Here is a 19,877-nt window from a genome sequence, read left to right as displayed (position 1 = left end):
TCAGAGATGGAAAGCTCAGTTTGGGGTACAATTTGACACCCAGGTTGAGAACAGGCTGGATTAATCCCAGACTGCTGTCACAGGGTAGGATGGATTTGGTAGTTGGGGAATGGAGATTGGAGTGGGAACTGAAGATAAAGCTGTCAGTCTTCCCAATATTTCATGGAATAATTATTCAGTAGAATGATTTCTCGTGTGTAATCCTCCAATAACTAGTGCAACATTTTCCTAGGTGAATTTATTTTTCTCTAATTGCAAGCTGTGATTGAAAAGTGAATATCTATATATTTCTGAAATATCATTTAAAAAACACGACTACAAGACAAAGATGTGCAGGTTAGGTGGATTGGCTATGCTAAATTGTCCCTTAGTGTCCGAAGATGTGCAAATCAGAGGGATTAGCGGGGTAAATATGTGGGATTACAGGGCTGGGAGAACGGGATAGGTGAGCCTGGGTAAGATGCTCTGTCAGAGAGTTGGCGCAGACGCGATGGACTGAATGGCCTCCTTCTGCACTGTGGAGATTCCAATGTGCTATGAAAAGACCTTCCAAATTTAAAAAAAGCAAATGGAGGAATAAGATGTTCGACTTCTACAATCAGAACCTCATTACTCTATAGCAATTGACAATCTAAGATGTTGTTTCCCAAAAGAATGTGTATACATTTGTGAACAGTTGATCAGTACTAATTAATTCATTGGGGGGATTATAAAAGGTGTTTTGTTCTAAGAAGATGCATAGAATGGTCTGTAGATGGCAGCAATGTAACAAAGTTTTCTGTTGCATCTGATTGGATCTTTTTTATACATGTGATTATAAATATTTCACTAATTTGATGAATTCCAGAAATAAGCAGATCCATACCAAGTGCATATAAGCTAGAAATGAAAATTTTACAATTTCCTTCTTCAATCTTCTTGACCTTAGTATGGTCTCATCTGGCATCCGTTATCGGAATAGCTTGATTCCTTTGCGTCCATATTTCTTTTTTTGTTTCTGTCAAGGTGTGGAATATAACCAGTCTTTATTTACAATTTCTCTTTATTTAGAGTTCTTGCCTGCAGTCCATCTCAATAGGTTGGGAAGGTGGTGTGTATGTTCAGACCTGTGGACACACTTTACATATTGACTGTCACAAGTCTTACATGGAATCATTGAGGGTGAGTTAATAACTGAGCTGGTTTCATTGAAGTTTGATGAATGGTGTTTCTGCAATTTAAAAATGGTTCTTTTAAATAATGCGAAATTTAGAGTATCACTAAAAGTTATAGAACCATAGAAAATTACAGCTCAGAAACAGGCCTTTTGGCCCTTCTTGTCTGTGTCGAACCATTTTATGCCTAGTCCCACTGACCTGCACTTGGACCATATCCCTCCACACCCCTCTCATCCATGAACCCGTCCAAGTTTTTCTTAAATGTTAAAAGTGACCCCGCATTTACCACTTTATCCGGCAGCTCATTCCACACTCCCACCACTCTCTGCGTGATAGAACCATAGAAAATTACAGCTTATATTTTCCCATTTTCTTCAGACAAAATCTTTTGATGAATGATATTTCTGGAGCTGTATTTTATTGGTGAAGTGCTTGGGGCGCATCTTTTTCACTGGAATTTAGCTTTTTAATGGCATCTTGGAAAGAACAAAAGCCTCCAAGAAATGCACGCTTCTAACAGAGTATTTATCCAGTGGGTGATACTTATCCAAAAGATAAATCTCTTTATAAAAAAAGCAAACTACCCAGCATACTGATATCTTGGCCAGACATTTTTCTCCTGTCACAAAGGGCTTGTTTCAGCCACACCATCATTTGTGTTTCTCAGCAATAACTGAAGTCTTTGCTTTTTGTCCTTACACATCTAGAAAAGTTGTTACCGTCTGTTCTGAACCCATAATTTATCAAATAATCTTATGTTTTAGCTGTTGTCTATGCAGAAATTCTGTGAAACATTTTGAAATTCTCTTTTCCGCGAAGTTGTGTTTTTTCAAGTCAGAAACTAGGACTACAGTTGTGATATTCTCTTGCTTTCCACATTTCTCTCTCGAAAGCTGTGGCACGTGTGCAGCTGTGATTCCACAAGCACTATTCCCAAGTCTAAGAATAGAAAGAAATTTAAAACTATTTTTTTTAAATTAAAAAATGGAGAAAATAATGGGACGCAGATTAGGTAAATCTCCAGAACGTGATGGTTTTCATTCACAAGAACTGAAAGAATATGGTGAGGAAATTGTGTGAACATTTGACATAATCTTTTAAAGGTATTTGAGTGGGAAATTGTATTTTTAAATTAAGGAGGACTGTAGAAAGAAATCGGGTAACTGTAGGCCGACCAGTTTAATACTGGTTGTGAGAGATTCTAATAGATTCCCAATCAGGGAAAGAAGAACTGAGCATTTGAACAAATATGAGCTTATTAGAAAGCCAGCATGGCTTTAAAGGTAAAGTTCATCTGACTAATTTAGAGTTTTTGAAGCAGAAATCAAAGCCTTGGTAGTTGTGGAAGAGAATGACACATCATCAAATTAATTTATTTACTGAGTAGTGACAATGAGTAAGGCAGATCTTTCATTGGTCATGAATTTAGGTGAAGATGCCCCTGATCCTGCATCTATAGCTGTGTGGCAGCTAGCAGTGAATCTTTCTGTGTAAACCCTTCTTGAAGCTGGGCCTTGGTTACCTGCTTATGCTTCTGCCCCTCTTTGATTCACCAAAATAGGAAGTTGATGTGGGTTCCTTTTTGAAGAACAGAATTGCGCAGTCTGCAGCAAATGATCTATTTGTACTGTACCACACCAGCCCTCAGCGCTATCAATGCACCTAAAGCCTGTCTTCATAATCCCTATACTCTAAATGATCATAAGTGAGTGACATCATGAACTGTTGTAGTGGTGTGAAGCAAAGCTGAAAGGATTGTGATATTCAATTATTCTTACCCTTATTGTTGAAGGGTGGCGGGGTGGCACAGTGGTTAGCATTGCTGTCGCACAGCGTCAGGGACTCGGATTCAATTCCGGCCTCGGGTGACTGTGGAGTTTGCACATTCTACTCGTGTCTGCGTGGGTTTCCTCCGGGTGCTCCGGTTTCCTCCCACAGTCCAAAGATGTGTGGGTTATGTTGATTGCCCCTTAGTGTCAAGGGGACTAGCAAGGTAAATAAATGGGGTTATGGGGATAGGGCCTGGGTGCAGATGCAATGGGTCAAATGGTCTCCTTCTGCACTGTAGGGATTCTATGACATGTATATTGGGCTGGTGTAAAATAAAAGAATTATGGTAGCTGGACTGATTTCACAATACACTACACTTGGACATTGAATGAAACTTTTTGCTGTCCAGAAGATGAGGCTCTCAAATGGAGCATGAATAGTAATGCAGATCCATTAGAAAGGCTGTGCAGATTGAGTAAATGATACATCTGTCATTTGCTTAATGAGCAACAATTATATCAATATGCAGAGGTAACTGACAAGCACATGCACATGTCATCACCTGTGATCATTCTTGATTGGTACTTTTGTGCTTTCAATGTAATTGCTTTGCATAAGTAGTTTGTTCAAAATGGGACAGGAACTTTCAGTGCTGCAGAAGCAGTAATACATTCATTGGAGCATTCATGCCAGCTCTCCTGCCTGGAGCCCTTGTCAACTGCAGTGTTATTTGACCCATCAAGACTGTGCCAGCTTTTTTGCAGAGAAATCCATTTAGTCCCAGTGCGTGGCTCTTTCTCCTCAAGTATTGATCTAGTTCCCTTTTGAAAGCCTCTATTGAATCTGTTCCAGTATCATATAAGGCACCATAAAGTTCAAGGCCCTGCTGCACTGGACCAGTATAACCTGCAGATCTGTGTACCTGTGTTTTTAGTAGCACTATTCAAACAGGCTCACTGCTCCAGTGTGCAAGCAATATTTCTAAAATCCCTCCAGCACAACAGTGGGTTTGGAACAACTCAATTTTTGGTTTAGTTTCTGCTCTTTCTGTAATCCATGTTTTTCTCAGAGACTTATTCTGCAGGCTGTTCCTGCCCTTTCCCCCTGCGTAAATTTGTCTGATTATAGCAGCTTTAACCGCAGCAATTATTAAAAGGGCTTGTTTCCCTTGCCTATAGTTCCCAGCCATATTTGCTAGGTGTTTCTCTCTCTCTCTAGAGAGAGTGATTCTGCAGGTTTTTCTGACCACTTACTTTCCTCTCCCTGGGACTTCCTGCTGCCTCTTAGTGGGTGCCTAAATATTTCCCATCCTAATTTTTCCCTGGGCTACAAGCTCTGGGTTTTGATAACCAGAGGCCTCTTTTTAGTGAAACTATTTTCCCCAGATCTACTGATATTTGAAACACAACTCATGCTATTCAGAAGCATAGATGTAGGTGGGGAAGGTTGAAAGAGAATGTAATAAATCAAACATCACCCAGTTATCTAATCTTTTATTAATGGATCTAAACAGTGAAGGATATAAAAATATTGTGGGCAGTTTAGTTCAAATATTGAACTTTGCAAATGAATGCTGTTTCATGAAAGAGATATGTGAGATCAAGAGAGTCACGTGACCTGTATGGTGTTGATTTTGATGGTTGCCAACCAGCTGTCAGTAAGAGATGAGCTGATCTGGGGAACTAGATTGATGTTACTGGGAGAAACCATATGATGGTTCTAGAACCCTTAGTTAAAAACCCTTGCACTACAAGATGCACTGCAGCAACTCACCAGTGCTTCTTGGACAGAGCCTCCCAATCTTGAGTCCTTTACCACCTTGAGGACAAGGGCAGCAGGTGTATGGAAACATGAACAACCTCAAGGTCCCATTCATGTCACGCATCATTTTGACTTAAGAACATAAGAACTAGGAACAGGGATAGGCCATCTGGCTGCTCGAGCCTGCTCCGCCCTTCAATGAGCTCATGCCTGATCTTTTTGTGGACTCAGCTCCACTTACCCACCTGCTCACCATAACCCTTAACTCCTTTACTGTTCAAAAAATCTATCTTTGTCTTAAAAACATTCAACGAGGTAGCTTCAACTGCTTCACTGGGCAGAGAATTCCACAGATTCACAACCCTTTAGGTGAAGAAGTTCCTCCTCAACTCTGTCCTAAATCTGCTCCCCCTTATTTTGAGGCTATGTCCCCTAGTTCTAGTTTCACGCACCAGTGGAAACAACCTCCCTGCTTCTATATTATCTATTCTGTTCATAATTTTATATGTTTCGATAAGATCCCCCTTTATCCTTCTAAATTCCAATGAGTATAGTCCCAGTCTACTCAGATTCTCCTCACAAGCCAACCCTCTCAACTCCGGAATCAACCTCGTGAATCTTCTCTTCACTCCCTCCAGTGCCAGTACATCCTTTCTCAAGTAAGGAAACCAAAAGTGTACACAGTAATCCAGGTGTGGCCTCACCAGCACCTTATACAGCTGCAACATAACCTCCCTGTTTTTAAACTCCATCCTCTAGCAATGAAGAACAAAATTCTATTTGCCTTCTTAATTACCTGCTGCACCTGCAAACCATCTTTTTAATGATTCATGCACAAGGACACCCAGGTCCCTCTGCACAGCAGCATGCTGCAATTTTTTACCATTTAAATAATAGTCCATTTTGCTGTTATTCCCACCAAAATGGATGACCTTACATTTACCAACATTGTACTCCATCTGCCAGACCCTTGCCCACTCAAACTATCTATATCCCTTTGCAGATTTTTGGTGTCCCTCTGCACACTTTGCTCTATCATTCATCTTAGTGTCATCTGCAAACTTTGATACACTACACCTGGTCCCCAACTCCAAATCATCTATGTAAATTGTAAATAATTGCAGTCCCAACACTGATTCCTGAGACACACCACTAGCCACTGATCGCCAACCAGAAAAACACCCATTTATCCCCACTCTTTGCTTTCTGTTAATTAACTGATCCTCTGTCCATGATAATACATTACTCATAACACCGTGCACCTTTATCTTATGCAGCAGCCTTTTCTGCGGCACCTTGTCAAATGCAGCATCTTGTCGAATGTGGCAAGATGGCACAGTAGTTAGCACTGCTGCCTCACAGCGCCCGGAACCCGGGTTCAAATCCGGCCTCAGGTGACTGTGTGAAGTTTGCACATTCTCCTAGTGTCTGCGTGGGTTTCCTCCGGGTGCTCTGGTTTCCTCCCACAGTCCAAAGATGTGTGGGTTAGGTTGGCCGTAATAAATTGTGCCTTAGTGTCAGGGGACTAGCAAGGTGGATGTGTGGGGTTGTGGGGATAGAGCTTGGGTGGGATTGTGGTCCGTGCAGACTCGATGGGCCAAGTGGACTCCTTCTGCACTGTAGGACTTCTGTGATTCTAGTGCCTTCTGGAAATCCAGATACACCACATCCACCAGTTCTCTGTTGTCCACCGTGCTCCTAATGTCCTCAAAGAGTTCCAGTAAATTAGTTAAGCATGACCTGCCTTTCATGAACCAATGCTGTGTCTGCCCAATGGTATCATTTCCATCCAGATGTGTTGCTATTTCTTCCTTGATGATAGATTCAAGCATGTTCCCCACTACAGAAGTTAAGCTAATCGGCCTATAGTTACCCGCCTTTTGTCTACCTCCTTTTTTAAACAGTGGAATCACATTTGCTGTTTTCCAATCTGCTGGAACCACCCCAGCGTCCAGCGAAATTTGGTAAATTGCCACGAGCGCATTTGCTATCCCCTGCTATCTCTTTTAGTACCCTGGGATGCATTCCATCAGGACCAGGAGACTTGTCTGCTTTTAGCCCCATTAGCTTGCCCAACACTACCTCTTTAGTGATAATATATATACATGTATATATAGATATCTCTGTCACTTCTTTGTTGCTGGGTTAAAATCCTGGAGTGCTTTAGCCAACAGCACTGTGGAAGTATCTTCACCACATGGGCTACAGACGTTTCAGAAGGTATTGCATTGCTACCTTTTTGAGGGGAACTAGGGGTTTACAAATAAAGACTAGATTTTCCAATGGTGCGAACATGAATTTTTAAAAATGAATTCAAAGATCTTGACCAACCACATAGAACTTTTTGAAATTGAGATACAACAAATCAACAGATGAAACCACAAGATATGTTTACATAGATTTCCAAAAAGTCCATGATAAAGTACTACATAAATAACTTTATAAATTAAGGTCAGTAGGCATAACAGCAGACTTGTGGTGCAGTGAATAAAATCCTTGCCTCTGAGCCAGAAACTCTGGTTCAAATCCCACTCCAAGACTTAATGATCACGGAAGGTATGTTCATAACGTGGTCAAACAGATTGACCAACAACCTGTAAACCCTTCCAATATGCCTGATGGCAGACAGGAAGAGCAGCAGAGTTTCCGGGTCAACTATACTGCAGAAGGCAATGGCAAACTACTCCAGTAACGTTGCACGTAATCATGGACCAGAGAGCCATGCTACCCGTCAGGAGAGAGAGCGGTATTACAACAAACAACAACAATAACTACTTAGATTTCAAAAGTACCTTTAATGTAAAGAACATCCCAAGGTACTTTGCAGGAGCATTGTAAACTTAAGTTTGACACCAGGTCACATGAGGAGAATTAGACCAGATGACTCAAAGTTTATTCAAAGAGGTATTTTTTAAGGAGTCTCTTAAAGGAGGAAAGTGAGGTAGAGAGGTTAGGGAGGATATTCCAGAACCTAGGGCTTTAGGTGTGAGGCCACCGATGGTGGCCCAATTAAAATTGGGGTTGTGCAGGAGGCCAGCGTTAGAAAGGTGCAGCTATCTCAGAGGGTTGTGTGGTTGGAAGAGGTTACAAAGATGGGGAGAGGCCACAGAGAAATTTAAAATATGAGAATTTTAAAATCAAGACTTTTCTTGACAGAAAGCTAATACAGTTAAGCAGGCACAGGGGTATTAGAGAAAAGGAATATGCTGCAAGTTCATTTATGGGCAGCAGAGTTTTGGATGACCTCAGGATTATATAGTTGCTTGTGATAGTCCAGACTAGAGGTAACGAAGATCTGAATGAGGGTTTGAGCAGCAGGTGAGTTGAGGTGAGTGGAGTCAGTTGATGGAAATCGCTGGTCCTGGTGATGACACGCATATGATGAAGACGACTTATTGGCATTTAATGTACCACCATGGTTGCAAACAGTTCAACCTGAGACAGTTGCCAGGAAGAGGACTGGATTCCATAGTCAGTTAATGGCGTTTGAAATAGGGACCAAAAACGTAGCTTAATTCTTCCTAATATTTAATTTGAAGAAATTTCTTGCTCATCCAATACTGGGTGTCGGTTAATTTAGCAACAGTGGAGGAATCAAGACAGGTGATGGTAGTGTGCAGCGAGGTGTCATCAGCATGCATATAAAAACTAACAGTATACTTTTGGATTATGTCACTGAGTAGCAAGTAGATGAGAAATAAGAGAGGGCCAAGGATAAACCTTTGGGGATATCAGAAGTACGGCAGTGGAAACAGGAGGAGAAATCATTAGACAAGACATTCTCCAGCGAAGAATGGAACCAAGTGAAAGTAGTCTCACTCAGTTGGATGAGATGTTAAGAAGAGGACATAGAGTCATAGAGATTTACAGCATGGAAACAGGCCTATCGGCCCAACTTGTCCATGCCGCCCTTTTTTTTAAATCCCTAGGCTAGTCCCAATTGCCCGCATTTGGCACATATCCCTCTATACCCATCTTACCTATGTAACTGTCTAAACGCTTCATAAAAGACAAAATTGTACCTGCCTCTACTACTACTCTGGCAGCTTGTTCCAGACACTCACCACCTTGTGTGTGAAAAAATTGCCCTCTGGACCCTTTTGTATCTCTCCCCTCTCACCTTAAACCTATGCCCTCTAGTTTTAGACTCACCTACCAAAGGATGCAAAGCTGGGCTGAAAAATGGCAAATGGAGTTTAACCCTGATAAATGTGAGGTGATTCATTTTGGTAGGACTAATTTAAATGTGGATTACAGGGTCAAAGGTAGGGTTCTGAAGACTGTGGAGGAACAGAGAGATCTTGGGGTCCATATCCACAGAGTTTAAGAGCCGTGGGGTTATGCTGCAACCGTACAGGACCTTGGTGAGACCACATTTGGAATATTGTGTGCAGTTCTGGTCACCTCACTATAAGAAGGATGTGGAAGTGCTGGAAAGAGTGCAGAGGAGATTTACCAGGATGCTGCCTGGTTTGGAGGGTAGGTCTTATGAGGAAAGGTTGAGGGAGCTAGGGCTGTTCTCTCTGGAGCGGAGGAGGCTGAGGGGAGACTTAATAGAGGTTTATAAAATGATGAAGGGGATAGGTAGAGTGAACGTTCAAAGACTATTTCCTCGGGTGGATGGCACTATTACAAGGGGGCATAACTATAGGGTTCATGGTGGGAGATATAGGAAGGATATCAGAGGTAGGTTCTTTACGCAGAGAGTGGTTGGGGTGTGGAATGGACTGCCTGCAGTGATAGTGGAGTCAGACACTTTAGGAACATTTAAGCGGTTATTGGATAGGCACATGGAGCACACCAGGATGAGAGGGAGTGGGATAGCTTGATCTTGGTTTCAGATAAAGCTCGGCACAACATCGTGGGCCGAAAGGCCTGTTCTGTGCTGTACTGTTCTATGTACCTTTGGGATTAACAAACAGTGGGTTGCCAGTCCAGTATACTATACCTAACAGAAAGATCACTGCTCATAGCTTTTCTCTATAACATTGGAACCAATCACTGCCCACCTCTAAACAATCTCTAGGGCCTGGCCAGCTCCTTGTTTTACTGTGACAGATCAGCATGTAGTATTTCAGGTGCAGCCTATAAGATCACCCCTCAGCCTTCTACGCTCCAGAGAAAAAAGTCCCAGTCTATCCAGCCTCTCCTTATAACTCAAACCATCAAGTCCCGATAGCATTCTCATAAATCTCTTCTGTACTTTTTCTAGTTTAATAATATCCTTTCTATAATAGGGTGACCAGAACTGTACACAGTATTCCAAGTGTGGCCTTACCAATGTCTTGTACAACTTCAACAAGACGTCCCAACTCCTGTATTCAATGTTCTGACCAATGAAACCAAGCTCCTTGGTCTACTGTGTCAAAGGCTGCAGACAGATCGAGAAGCACAAGTAGGGAAAGTTTAACTTTGTCACACCCACATATGATATCAATTGTGACTTTGATGAGAATTGTTTTGATGCTGTGATGGGGCACAGGGATGATATAATTGGAAATTCATTCAAAACCAAAATACTGAAGATGCTGGACATCTGAAATAAAAACAGGAAATGCTGGAAATACTCGGGCAGATTGACAGATAACCTTTCTGTGGGGAGAAAAAACAGTTCACATTTCAGGTTGATGATCTTTTGCCGGAACTGAAATTCATTAACTAACTAAAGGGTGGCACGGTAGCACAGTGGTTAGCGCTGCTGCTTCACAGCTCCAGGGACCTGGGTTCGATTCCCGGCTTGGGTCACTGTCTGTGTGGAGTTTGCACATTCTCCTCGTGTCTGTGTGGGTTTCCTCCGGGTGCTCCGGTTTCCTCCCACAGTCCAAAGATGTGCGGGTTAGGTTGATTGGCCATGCTAAAATTGCCCTTAGTGTCCTGAGATGTGTAGGCTAGAGGGACTAGTGGGTAAATATGTAGGGATATGGAGGTAGGGCCTGGGTGGGATTGTGGTCGGTGCAGACTCGATGGGCCGAATGGCCTCTTTCTGTACTGTAGGGATTCTATGATAAAGAAAAGGAAGTGACCTGTGATGAAAGGGTAATATTGAGTGTTCCAATGGTCTGAGCTCTCATCTCTTTGGTTTCTGGAATGTGTAAAGTTGCAAAGTGATTAATTTGATGTGGACCTGAAGGAGATAGCCATGTTCTTACAAAGAGAGCTCATCAAAATTTTGCTGAAATTCAATGCAGATTAATATGTAATATACTGTCTTGTTCGAAGTAAAAACTAAAGGCACTTGGATTCAATGGATGTGAGAGCATTTAAAAATTGATGTTAAAACATCAAAGGGTATTAATTGGCTCATCTTCCTCACCCCCTCACTTTCTCAGTTGTATTTAAATCTTCAGAGGTTACACTGGAGCTATACAATGTCATGATCAGGCTGCACCTGAAATACTATATGCTGATCTGTCACAAGGAGCTGGCCAGGCCCTAGAGATTGTTTAGAGGTGGGCAGTGATTGGTTCCAATGTTATAGAGAAAAGCTACGAGCAGTGATTTTTCTGTTAGGTATAGTATACTGGACTGGCAACCCACTGTTAATCCCAATCCTTCCATGGCAAACTGTGAAATTGAATTTTTAAGAAGTATATATTTTTGGGACTAGCACCAAACATAACCAGGAAATACAAATGGAAGATGCTGGAAACACTCGACAGATTTGGCAGGATTTGTGGAGAGAGAAACAGAGTTAACATTTGAGGTCAATGACCTTGCATGTGAAATCGAAAAGACGTAATAAGTTTTAAGTGAGTGAAAGGGAGATCAGTAGGAAGAAGAACAAATGTTTGTCTGTGAAAAAGTAGAAGGTGAAGAGACTAAATAACAAGGATTCATGGTGGGATGTTCACTCTAGTAAGTGCAGCATTTTTCTTTATAACCAGGAAATCTGTTGCTTGTCAAAAACTGGTTTACAGACATCCCCAGAAATAGGAAGATATTCTTTTGAGAGTTTTAAAAGTCACTTTGCGGTTGTCCCTTAATGGTATCAGAGAAACTAGGAGTGAGCAATCAAAACTATCTTGCCAGTGTTCTGTCATCTCAAGACCAGAAACTAAGGGTGCGATTTTAAGAAAAGAATTCTAATTGCTGAATGAGCAAGAAAATGGGAGAATTTCAGACCTATATTTTGGGCAAGTTTGAAAGATTTCTGTCACTTTTTTGGACGGAAGTGCGATTCTTACCCAGTTTGCCCCCTATCATCCGCTGCAATGTAACATCCCCATGGCAACACAGGTTGCCAGCTTCGGGGCGCTCCCTATGAGCCCCCTGTCACGACACCCTTCGCAGCAGCCCCCCTTTTCCTCCCCATGCTGATCTTCCCCCTTCTCTACCCCCCGTCTCGCCGCTGATCACCCCCCTTGCATACACACCCCGCTGATCACCTCCATCTGCAGAGCTCCCTTCTCACCTCCCCACTGCAGAACTCTCTCCTGTAGAGCTCCCCCCACCCCTGCAGAGCTATCCCACCCCCTTGGCACTGCTCTGGCGCAGTTATCTATTAACAAGTATGTCTTCTTTGTTATAAAGGTTGAAAAGGCATTATTTGACATCAGATTAACAGTGAACAATTTTCTGTTATTACTTAGAATTCAGTGATAATTTTAAGATAAAAATATGTTGATGTGACTTTCTTTCAGAATGACCAGGTGCTGCAGAGTTTCTCAGTGGATAAAGGGGAGTTTACATGCCCCCTCTGTAGACAATTCGCCAACAGTGTTCTTCCTTGTTATCCTGAAAAGAGTGAGGAAAAGAGCATTTGGTCACCTTTTTGCAACAAGAACCTGATGACTCTCATCAAAGAAGTGGAAGAACAACAGGAACAGTTGGGAATGTTCCCAGTAAGCATTAGTGTAAGACTGAAAAATCTTTTTTGTAATTTGATTTTGGGTTTCTAATGAAGTCAAATGCTGATACTGGAAATCTAAACTAAAAACAGAAAATTCTGGAACACTAACAATTCAGTTAGTATCTGAGGAGAGAACAGATTAATTAATGTTTTAGGTATGGATCCTTCAGCCACCCAAGAAATGTTAAGTTAGCTATTCTCTGCACAGAGACTGGCTGACATGCTGATTTATCCCATTATCTACTACTAGCATAGGAAGCCTAAAAGATGATGTATGGAATTAACAAAAGTAAATATGGGCTACTGGAGGCTGAGATGGGTGAAATTATAACGGGGAATAAGGAAAGTGGCAGACTCGTTAACACACACTTTCTATTTGTAGAAGATATATGAAGCATTCCAGAAATAAGGGGGAATCAATTGTCTAGTAAGGAACTAAAATCAGTTTGAGTAAAATAAACTGGCGAAATTGCAGGGACTAGGGCAACAAATCCCCTGAACCTAATGACCACATCCTAACGTTTTAAAAGGGGATCTGCAGAGTTGGTGAATGCACTAGTTTTGATCTTCCATAATTCTTTAGATTCTAGAACAGTTCCCAAGGATTGTAAGATATCAAACATAAGCCTTCTGCATGAGCAGCATGGTAGCACAGTGGTTAGCACTGCTGCTTCACAGTGCGAGGGACCCATGTTCGATTCCCGGCTTGAGTCACTGTCTGTGTGGAGTTTGCGCATTCTCCCCTTGTCTGCGTGGGTTTCCTCCGGGTGCTCCGGTTTCCTCCCACAGTCCAAAGATGTACAGGTTGGGTGCATTGGCCATGCTAAATTCTCCCTCGGAACAAGCGCTGGAGTATGGCGACTAGGGGATTTTCACAGTAATTTTGTTGCAGTGTTCATGTAAGCCTACTTGTGACACTAATAAATCAACAACAACTCAACTGCTGTTCAACAAATAAAGAGGAAAACACAGACCTTATGGAACAATTAACCTAATATCAAAAATAGTCAAAATTCTAGGATTCGTGATCTAGTCACTTATAATTATGATTTTCTAGGTGTTTCTATAATTGAGCTGATTCAGCACTGATTCATGAAAGGGAAATTGTGTTTGACAATTGAGTTTTTTGAGGCCATAACTAGTAAGGTGGATAAGGAGGAAGTGTTGGAAATGGTGTATTTGAATTTTCATAAAGTATTCAATAACGTGGCACACAGAAGGTTATTATGCGAAATTGGGATTTATGAGATTGGGTTTGAGATTGAGTTAACATATTCGTAATAGAGCTTTGGATGACCTCACGTTTACAGCAGGAGGTGGGGTAGGGGCTCTTCTCAATATTTAATTGGAGAAATTTTCTGCTCATCCAGTACTGGATGTCAGATAAGCAGGAGGATAACTTAGCAATAATGGAGGTGCCAAGAGAATCCTGCTTTTATTGTACTCCACTTCCAATTTAGGTTATTAAGGTCAGCTCTTGATGTGCTACTTGAACTTTCACCTTCATTACCCAGAAGCAAGAGTGACACTAACTGTGACCTCCATAGAGACTGATAACGTCGAAAGAGAAATCCAAACTTCCAGTTATTAGCTGAAAGAATGACATGTCAAGATCTTGTGCTTTTAAAAAAAAAAGCTTTTACTGTATCAAATGACTAAAAAGTATTTTTTGCGTAGGCAGCTTATACTTTAAACAATAGAAATAAACACTTGCTTATCACTCTCCCCAGAATTTTAAGTATGATAGCAAGCAGTTCAGAGTTGCTGCCCGCTTCCAGTTGGTAGCTTTGTTTCTACTTTCGCAACTAACTCCAAACGCAGAACTAACTCACTGTGAGTTTACACTATAGATTTCTTCCTCCAGCCCCAAGCTAGACAAATCTTCCAGCAACATTAAACTCCTCACAAACATGTTCTTAGACTGAGTGCAAGCTCCCAACCACATTTTGCATGTTGAATGATAGAGCCAGCATTTTATTTGTGTAAGGTGCTGTTAATATCTTTTTCTTGCTCTCTGCCCTTCCGTTGGCTCCAAACCACACAAAACAAACTTGCAACACAGCAGCCTGTCTGTAACATTCATGAATTTATAGGGAAGCCTCTTAACCTGACCTTAAAATAGCTTCCTCTTCCCTCTCCCCATGCCAACGTGAAACATGTTTGGCTTTTATCTGAGTAAAAAATGCAAATCAATTATTTCTGATACCAACTCTCCTTTCATTTTATAAGGGGATAGTTTACAATGCAATTATTTACAACTTAATGGTTATAACACCTTTTCTGAGACTTGGAATACTTAGGGTCTATTCATGCTATACTCTGTACCTATTGGCATTGTCTCCAAGCATAAATACTTTGCAACTCTCTCTCAATAAAACAATCTGCATCTCTTTTAATCTTTAACAAGTGAAAAGCATTATTTCTTGCGTGCTATACAGACAAAGCATACCATTCATAGAGTACAAAGGGCAGAAGGAAGGAAGGTGCAGAATGAATGTTACAGTCAGAGCTAAGGTGCAGAGAAAGAGCGACTGACTGTAAGACTGCCCAGGCTTACCAGTAAATCAGATTCAAGAACAGGTCACATGACCCCTATCATCCACCCTACCTTTAAAGCTGCAGCATCAAGATAGAGTCATCTTATAAACCAAAAGATATAGTAAAAAATATAATCTTTAAATGTCGCAATTGTAACAACTGAGCCAAGTGAACACAGAGATGGAATGTTCAACTACAAAATTGTAAGATAAGTTGCTGTTTTAGCATTATATCTATCAATATATAATATGCACTTTCTGCAAATAAAACTTTAACTTGCTGTCATACATTTCGTATCAAACTTTTTCCATCATTCTTTGGTTAAACCTCTATTATTTTAAAGCAGTGCATCATAGAATAGATCTATTTATTGGGTTTGCTGATGAGACTAAATTAAGAAGGTGTAGTGAGTTATGTCGATGGGAGCAGGAAGTTACGAAGGGACATAAATAGGAGGAAAGTTACATAAATGACTAAAAGCTTAATCATGTGAGTCGTGCACGAGTGCAAAAAACATGTAACTGTCAAAGAGTACAGCACAGAAGGAGGCCATTTATCCTATCAAATCGATGTCAGCTTGTTCAAAGAGCAAACCAGCGAGTTCCATTCCCATACTCTTTCCATGTATTCCTACAATTTCTTCTCCTTCAAATATTTATCCTGTTCCATTTTGAAAGCTACATTTGGATCTAATTCCACTATCCTATCAGATAGTACTTTACAAATCCTAACCACCCATTATGTAAAAGAAAGTTTTACTCATCGCTTGTTTCTTTTGCCAAACACCTTAAACCTGTACCGTCTTTTTGGCTATTGGAAACTCCTTTTTATTTTACTGTATCTAAACCTTTAACGATTTTAAACATGTTTTGGCCTTCTGTGTTCTAAGGAGCACAATCATGACTTCTGCAGGCTATCTGGTAATTGTAATCCCTATTCTTGTAAATTGCTTCCATACTCTCTCCAAAGGCTTTGCATCCTTCCTAATGTGTGGTACCCAAAATTGGACACAGTACTCCAGTTGGGGCAAAACTATTGTTTTATAAAAGTTAAGCTACTTCCTGCCTTTATACCCGTGACTTTATTTATAAAACCCAGAAACCCACATGCTTTATCAATGTTAATCTGCTCTACCACTTTCAAAGATTTGTGCACAAACACCCAAGGTCTAGTTCTTCTTGTACTTCTGCTAAGATTGTTCTATTTAGCTTGTATTCCCTCCCATCATTCTTCCTACCAAACTATACTTTGCCTTACAGTGAGCAATACCATGGGATTATCATTCTGTGGGTATGATACTATTACAGATGCACAGCAATATTAAAATGCTGCATAGCTGTAAGAAGTAGCCTGATATTAACAATCCAATTCGCAAAGTTCCTTGGCGAACTTTGTTTTTTGTTTGTCTTGGGTTGTCAAAGGATGAACGGAAATGTGGCAAGTGAGGTTGAAGTGCGATTCAACTATGTTCGAATATAATATTAATAAAATCTGATCAAATTCAATATCTATTAGATGGAAAGTTGGATACGAATCATAAATAGACGGAAGGGCTTAAAATTAGTTACTCAGATTGGCAACTGAATGAAAGTTGCACCTTCTTAATTTAGTCTCATCAGCAAACCCAATAAATAGATCTATTCTATGATGCGCTGCTTTAAAATAATAGAGGTTCAACCAAAGAATGAGGGAAAAGTTTGATAGGGAATGTATGATAGCAAGTTGGGACCACTGTTGTGCACCTCTTAGATAAGTGACTTGTATTTGAATTGGAAGCACAATTTCAACATTTGTGGATGACATCAAATAATACTTAATACAGAGGAGGACTTTGACAAAATACAGATAAGATATTAATAAATTAGCAGAATAGGCATGTAATTGGAAAAATAATTTCAACACAGGAAAGTACGAGGTAATCAATTTTGGAAGACGGAATAAGAAAGAGACATACTCCTAATTGGAATAGAAGAAGAAATCACTTAAAGTAGCACTCCAGGTTATAATAGGGCCATAAAAAACAAACGAAGCACTCGGGGGTTTTATTTCTAGAGGGATAGAAAAGCAGAGAAGTGATAAAATCGTATAAAATCTTGTATAAAATCTTTGTTGGAGAGAACTTGGAGTGAACAATTCAGGTCTCCATAATATAAAAAGGATGGCAAGGCACTGAGAAAGTGCAAAAAGGCTTTATTAGCAGGCTGAGATGTTATACCTTTCAGACAAGATTGACCAGTCTTGGGCTGTTCTATCTCAAAGCAAAGATTAGAGGTGACCTGATAGAAGGATTTAGTAATGTACGCTTACAGATGAAGTTTCCACTTGCTGGCAAGACCAGAACTAGTGACCATGAGTGATGAATAAATCGAATAGGGAGTTCAGGAAAAACCTTTACCCAGAATGTGGTTAGATCATGCAGCTTGCTATCATAAGGGGTAGTTGAGGCATATAGTGAAGATAAATTCAAGGGAAAGCAAGATAAATCCATGAGTGAGAAAGGAGTAGAAGGATATATTGATGGGGTTTGATTTAGAGGGGTGGGAGGAGGCTTCAGCTGAGCATAAATATTGGCATGCACTTGTTGGGCTGAATGGCCTGTTTCAGTTCCTATAAGTCTGGAATAGAGCTGCGGAAAAGAAATGGTGGGTTTGTGGTGGTGGAAAGAGAGGAGGATTGGACCAAATTGAATTATTAACTTCTAAAAATTGTGACTGTAGCAACAACCTGGTATTAGGATCTAATTAAACCTTTGTGTGTAAAATATAAAGTACATATTGGGGGAAAAGGTAGGGAAAATTAGAAAAGGACCTGCAGTGTAACCGATACATAACAATGTTCACGGAGTTGGGCCAAACACGCACAGGCTAACAGCAACATGAATGAGCATATCTGGTGCAGAACAACAAAATTACTGTAAAAAGTATGATGTTCAAAAATAAACCCGGCAAACTAGTTGAAATATCTGGCTTTGAAGTGGAGGAGGGGGATGGGGAGGATTGAGGATGCAAGGAAGGTGAGGAAAGGAAAACAGTAGGCTGCAGTTATCCATGGTGGGGGTGTGGTGATGGTTGTACAGTGGGGAGAAAATTACTCAAAGTAATAGTCTGTGTGAGAGCATATGAATTAGGAGCAGAAGTAGGCCATTCGACCCCTCGAACCTGCACATCCATTCAATGAGATCATAGCTGATCTGATTGTGGCTTCAAATCCACAATAAGAGGTATTAGGTCATGCTCATGGGAAGGAGATTCTATATTTCTGATCCAGGAATTTCTGTTCTTAAAGGGTGCACTAGATTGATTGTCCTAGTTTGGAGTTGATGTGTGGGGAGATGATATGTCTGGTTACCATGTTAATATAAGCACTGCTCATTGGGGGATGTTCATGATCCTCAGTAATGATTTCATTTCAGTTTTGGGGTGAGGTGCACTTTGATTAATGCTTTGTTCTCTTAGCCTGGAATTCATGCTCAGTACCTGCGATTTGTTGATGCTACTTGGAAGCACTGCTCAGTTGGGGATTTGAGGGAAAGGGTCTTCAAAGTCAGATGTTGTGAATTAAACTCAAAGACTTTGTAGGAACTGCTCACTAATTAATGTTCAGTAGAGGGAGGGTTGTTTGTTTTGGCAAACCTTGGGGTGAGAGTGTTCTTTGCCTCCAGGAGGAGCAAATCAACTACACAGCAGCAGAAATCACAATTCTTCAGGTTACAGGTGAAATTTATGATTCAATTGTACTTCACTCCCAGAACTATTTTTATAGACAAATCTTGTAAGCTACCAATTGGCAAGTCTGTTCACCTCATTTTTCATACAGTGTGGCTGACAAAATTGCTTTGGCAGCTTTTCATTTCCCTTTCCTGAAGTCTGATACTTTGATGTGCATTGCATCAATGAACATCACTGGCTTAGTATTCCCTGCAGGGAAGGAAATTATAGTTTTCTTCAAACCCTATTTTTGTACTGGAAATGTTATTTATGCTTCCTTGACATCAAGTGAACCTAGCTTTTCTGTCCCAACTGGATGAGTGCATCTGCAACCACACTCGAGAAGCTCAACAGCATCCAAAATAAAGCAGTCCATTTCATTGGCACTCCTTCCACAAACATTAATTTCCTTCACCATCGATGCACATTGGCAGCAATCTACAAGATGCATTGCAGGAAATCACCAAGACTCCTTAGACGGCACCTTCCAAACCCACAACCGCTACCACGTAAAAGGACAAGGGCACCGGACACATGGAAATACGACCACCTGGACATTCCCCTCCAAGTCACCATCCTGACTTGGAAATATATTGCCATTCCTTCACTGTCGCTAGGTCAAAATCCAGGAATTCTTTCCTTAGCGGCACTGTGGGTATACCTACACCACACGAACTGCAGTGGTTCAAGAAAGCACCTTCTTGAGGGCAATTAGGAATGGGCAATGAATGCTGGTCTAGCTAGCGACACCCACATCCCATAAACTAATTTTTTAAAGATCCCTAATGATCCCCAAGGAAATGTTTGCTCCAGTGCCTCTTTGTGGACAAATGTATGAATCACACTAAGATTGTACAGAAAACTGTTTTGATTAGTTGTTTGACAGTCACATAACATGATGTTGGGTGCTACTTAAATCACCTTGTCACTTAGAATTATTCTGACAATGATACCCATTGGTGCAATGCCACTAGAATAGTGCAGCTTCAGTGTTTTAATAATTTTTAAACTAACTTTTAGTTTTTAATAAATATCCCAAACATCGCTAGAGCGATGTTCTCTCTACCAGATATTGCATTTTAGAAGTTTTAGAAG

General features: G+C 40.8%; 1 protein-coding gene across 4 annotated transcripts in view; it reads left to right on the top strand.

The window, feature by feature from the left end:
• ubr3 (ubiquitin protein ligase E3 component n-recognin 3) overlaps positions 1-19,877 on the top strand; it is a 325,538-nt gene that overhangs the window by 175,274 nt on the left and 130,387 nt on the right. For 2 of the 4 annotated variants that reach the window (XM_078228378.1, XM_078228376.1), the window contains 2 exons: positions 1,051-1,161; positions 12,329-12,529. In XM_078228378.1, the coding sequence (XP_078084504.1) occupies positions 1,051-1,161; positions 12,329-12,529 (312 nt within the window). Of the gene's footprint in view, positions 1-1,050; positions 1,162-12,328; positions 12,542-19,877 lie in introns of all 4 variants that reach the window. The other 2 variants (XM_078228377.1, XM_078228375.1) reach the window with 1 other exon arrangement.

This window comes from Mustelus asterias, chromosome 14 (assembly GCF_964213995.1).
Source record: "Mustelus asterias chromosome 14, sMusAst1.hap1.1, whole genome shotgun sequence".
Taxonomy (NCBI): Eukaryota; Metazoa; Chordata; class Chondrichthyes; order Carcharhiniformes; family Triakidae; genus Mustelus; species Mustelus asterias.
This window is presented reverse-complemented; position numbering and strand designations above follow the sequence as displayed.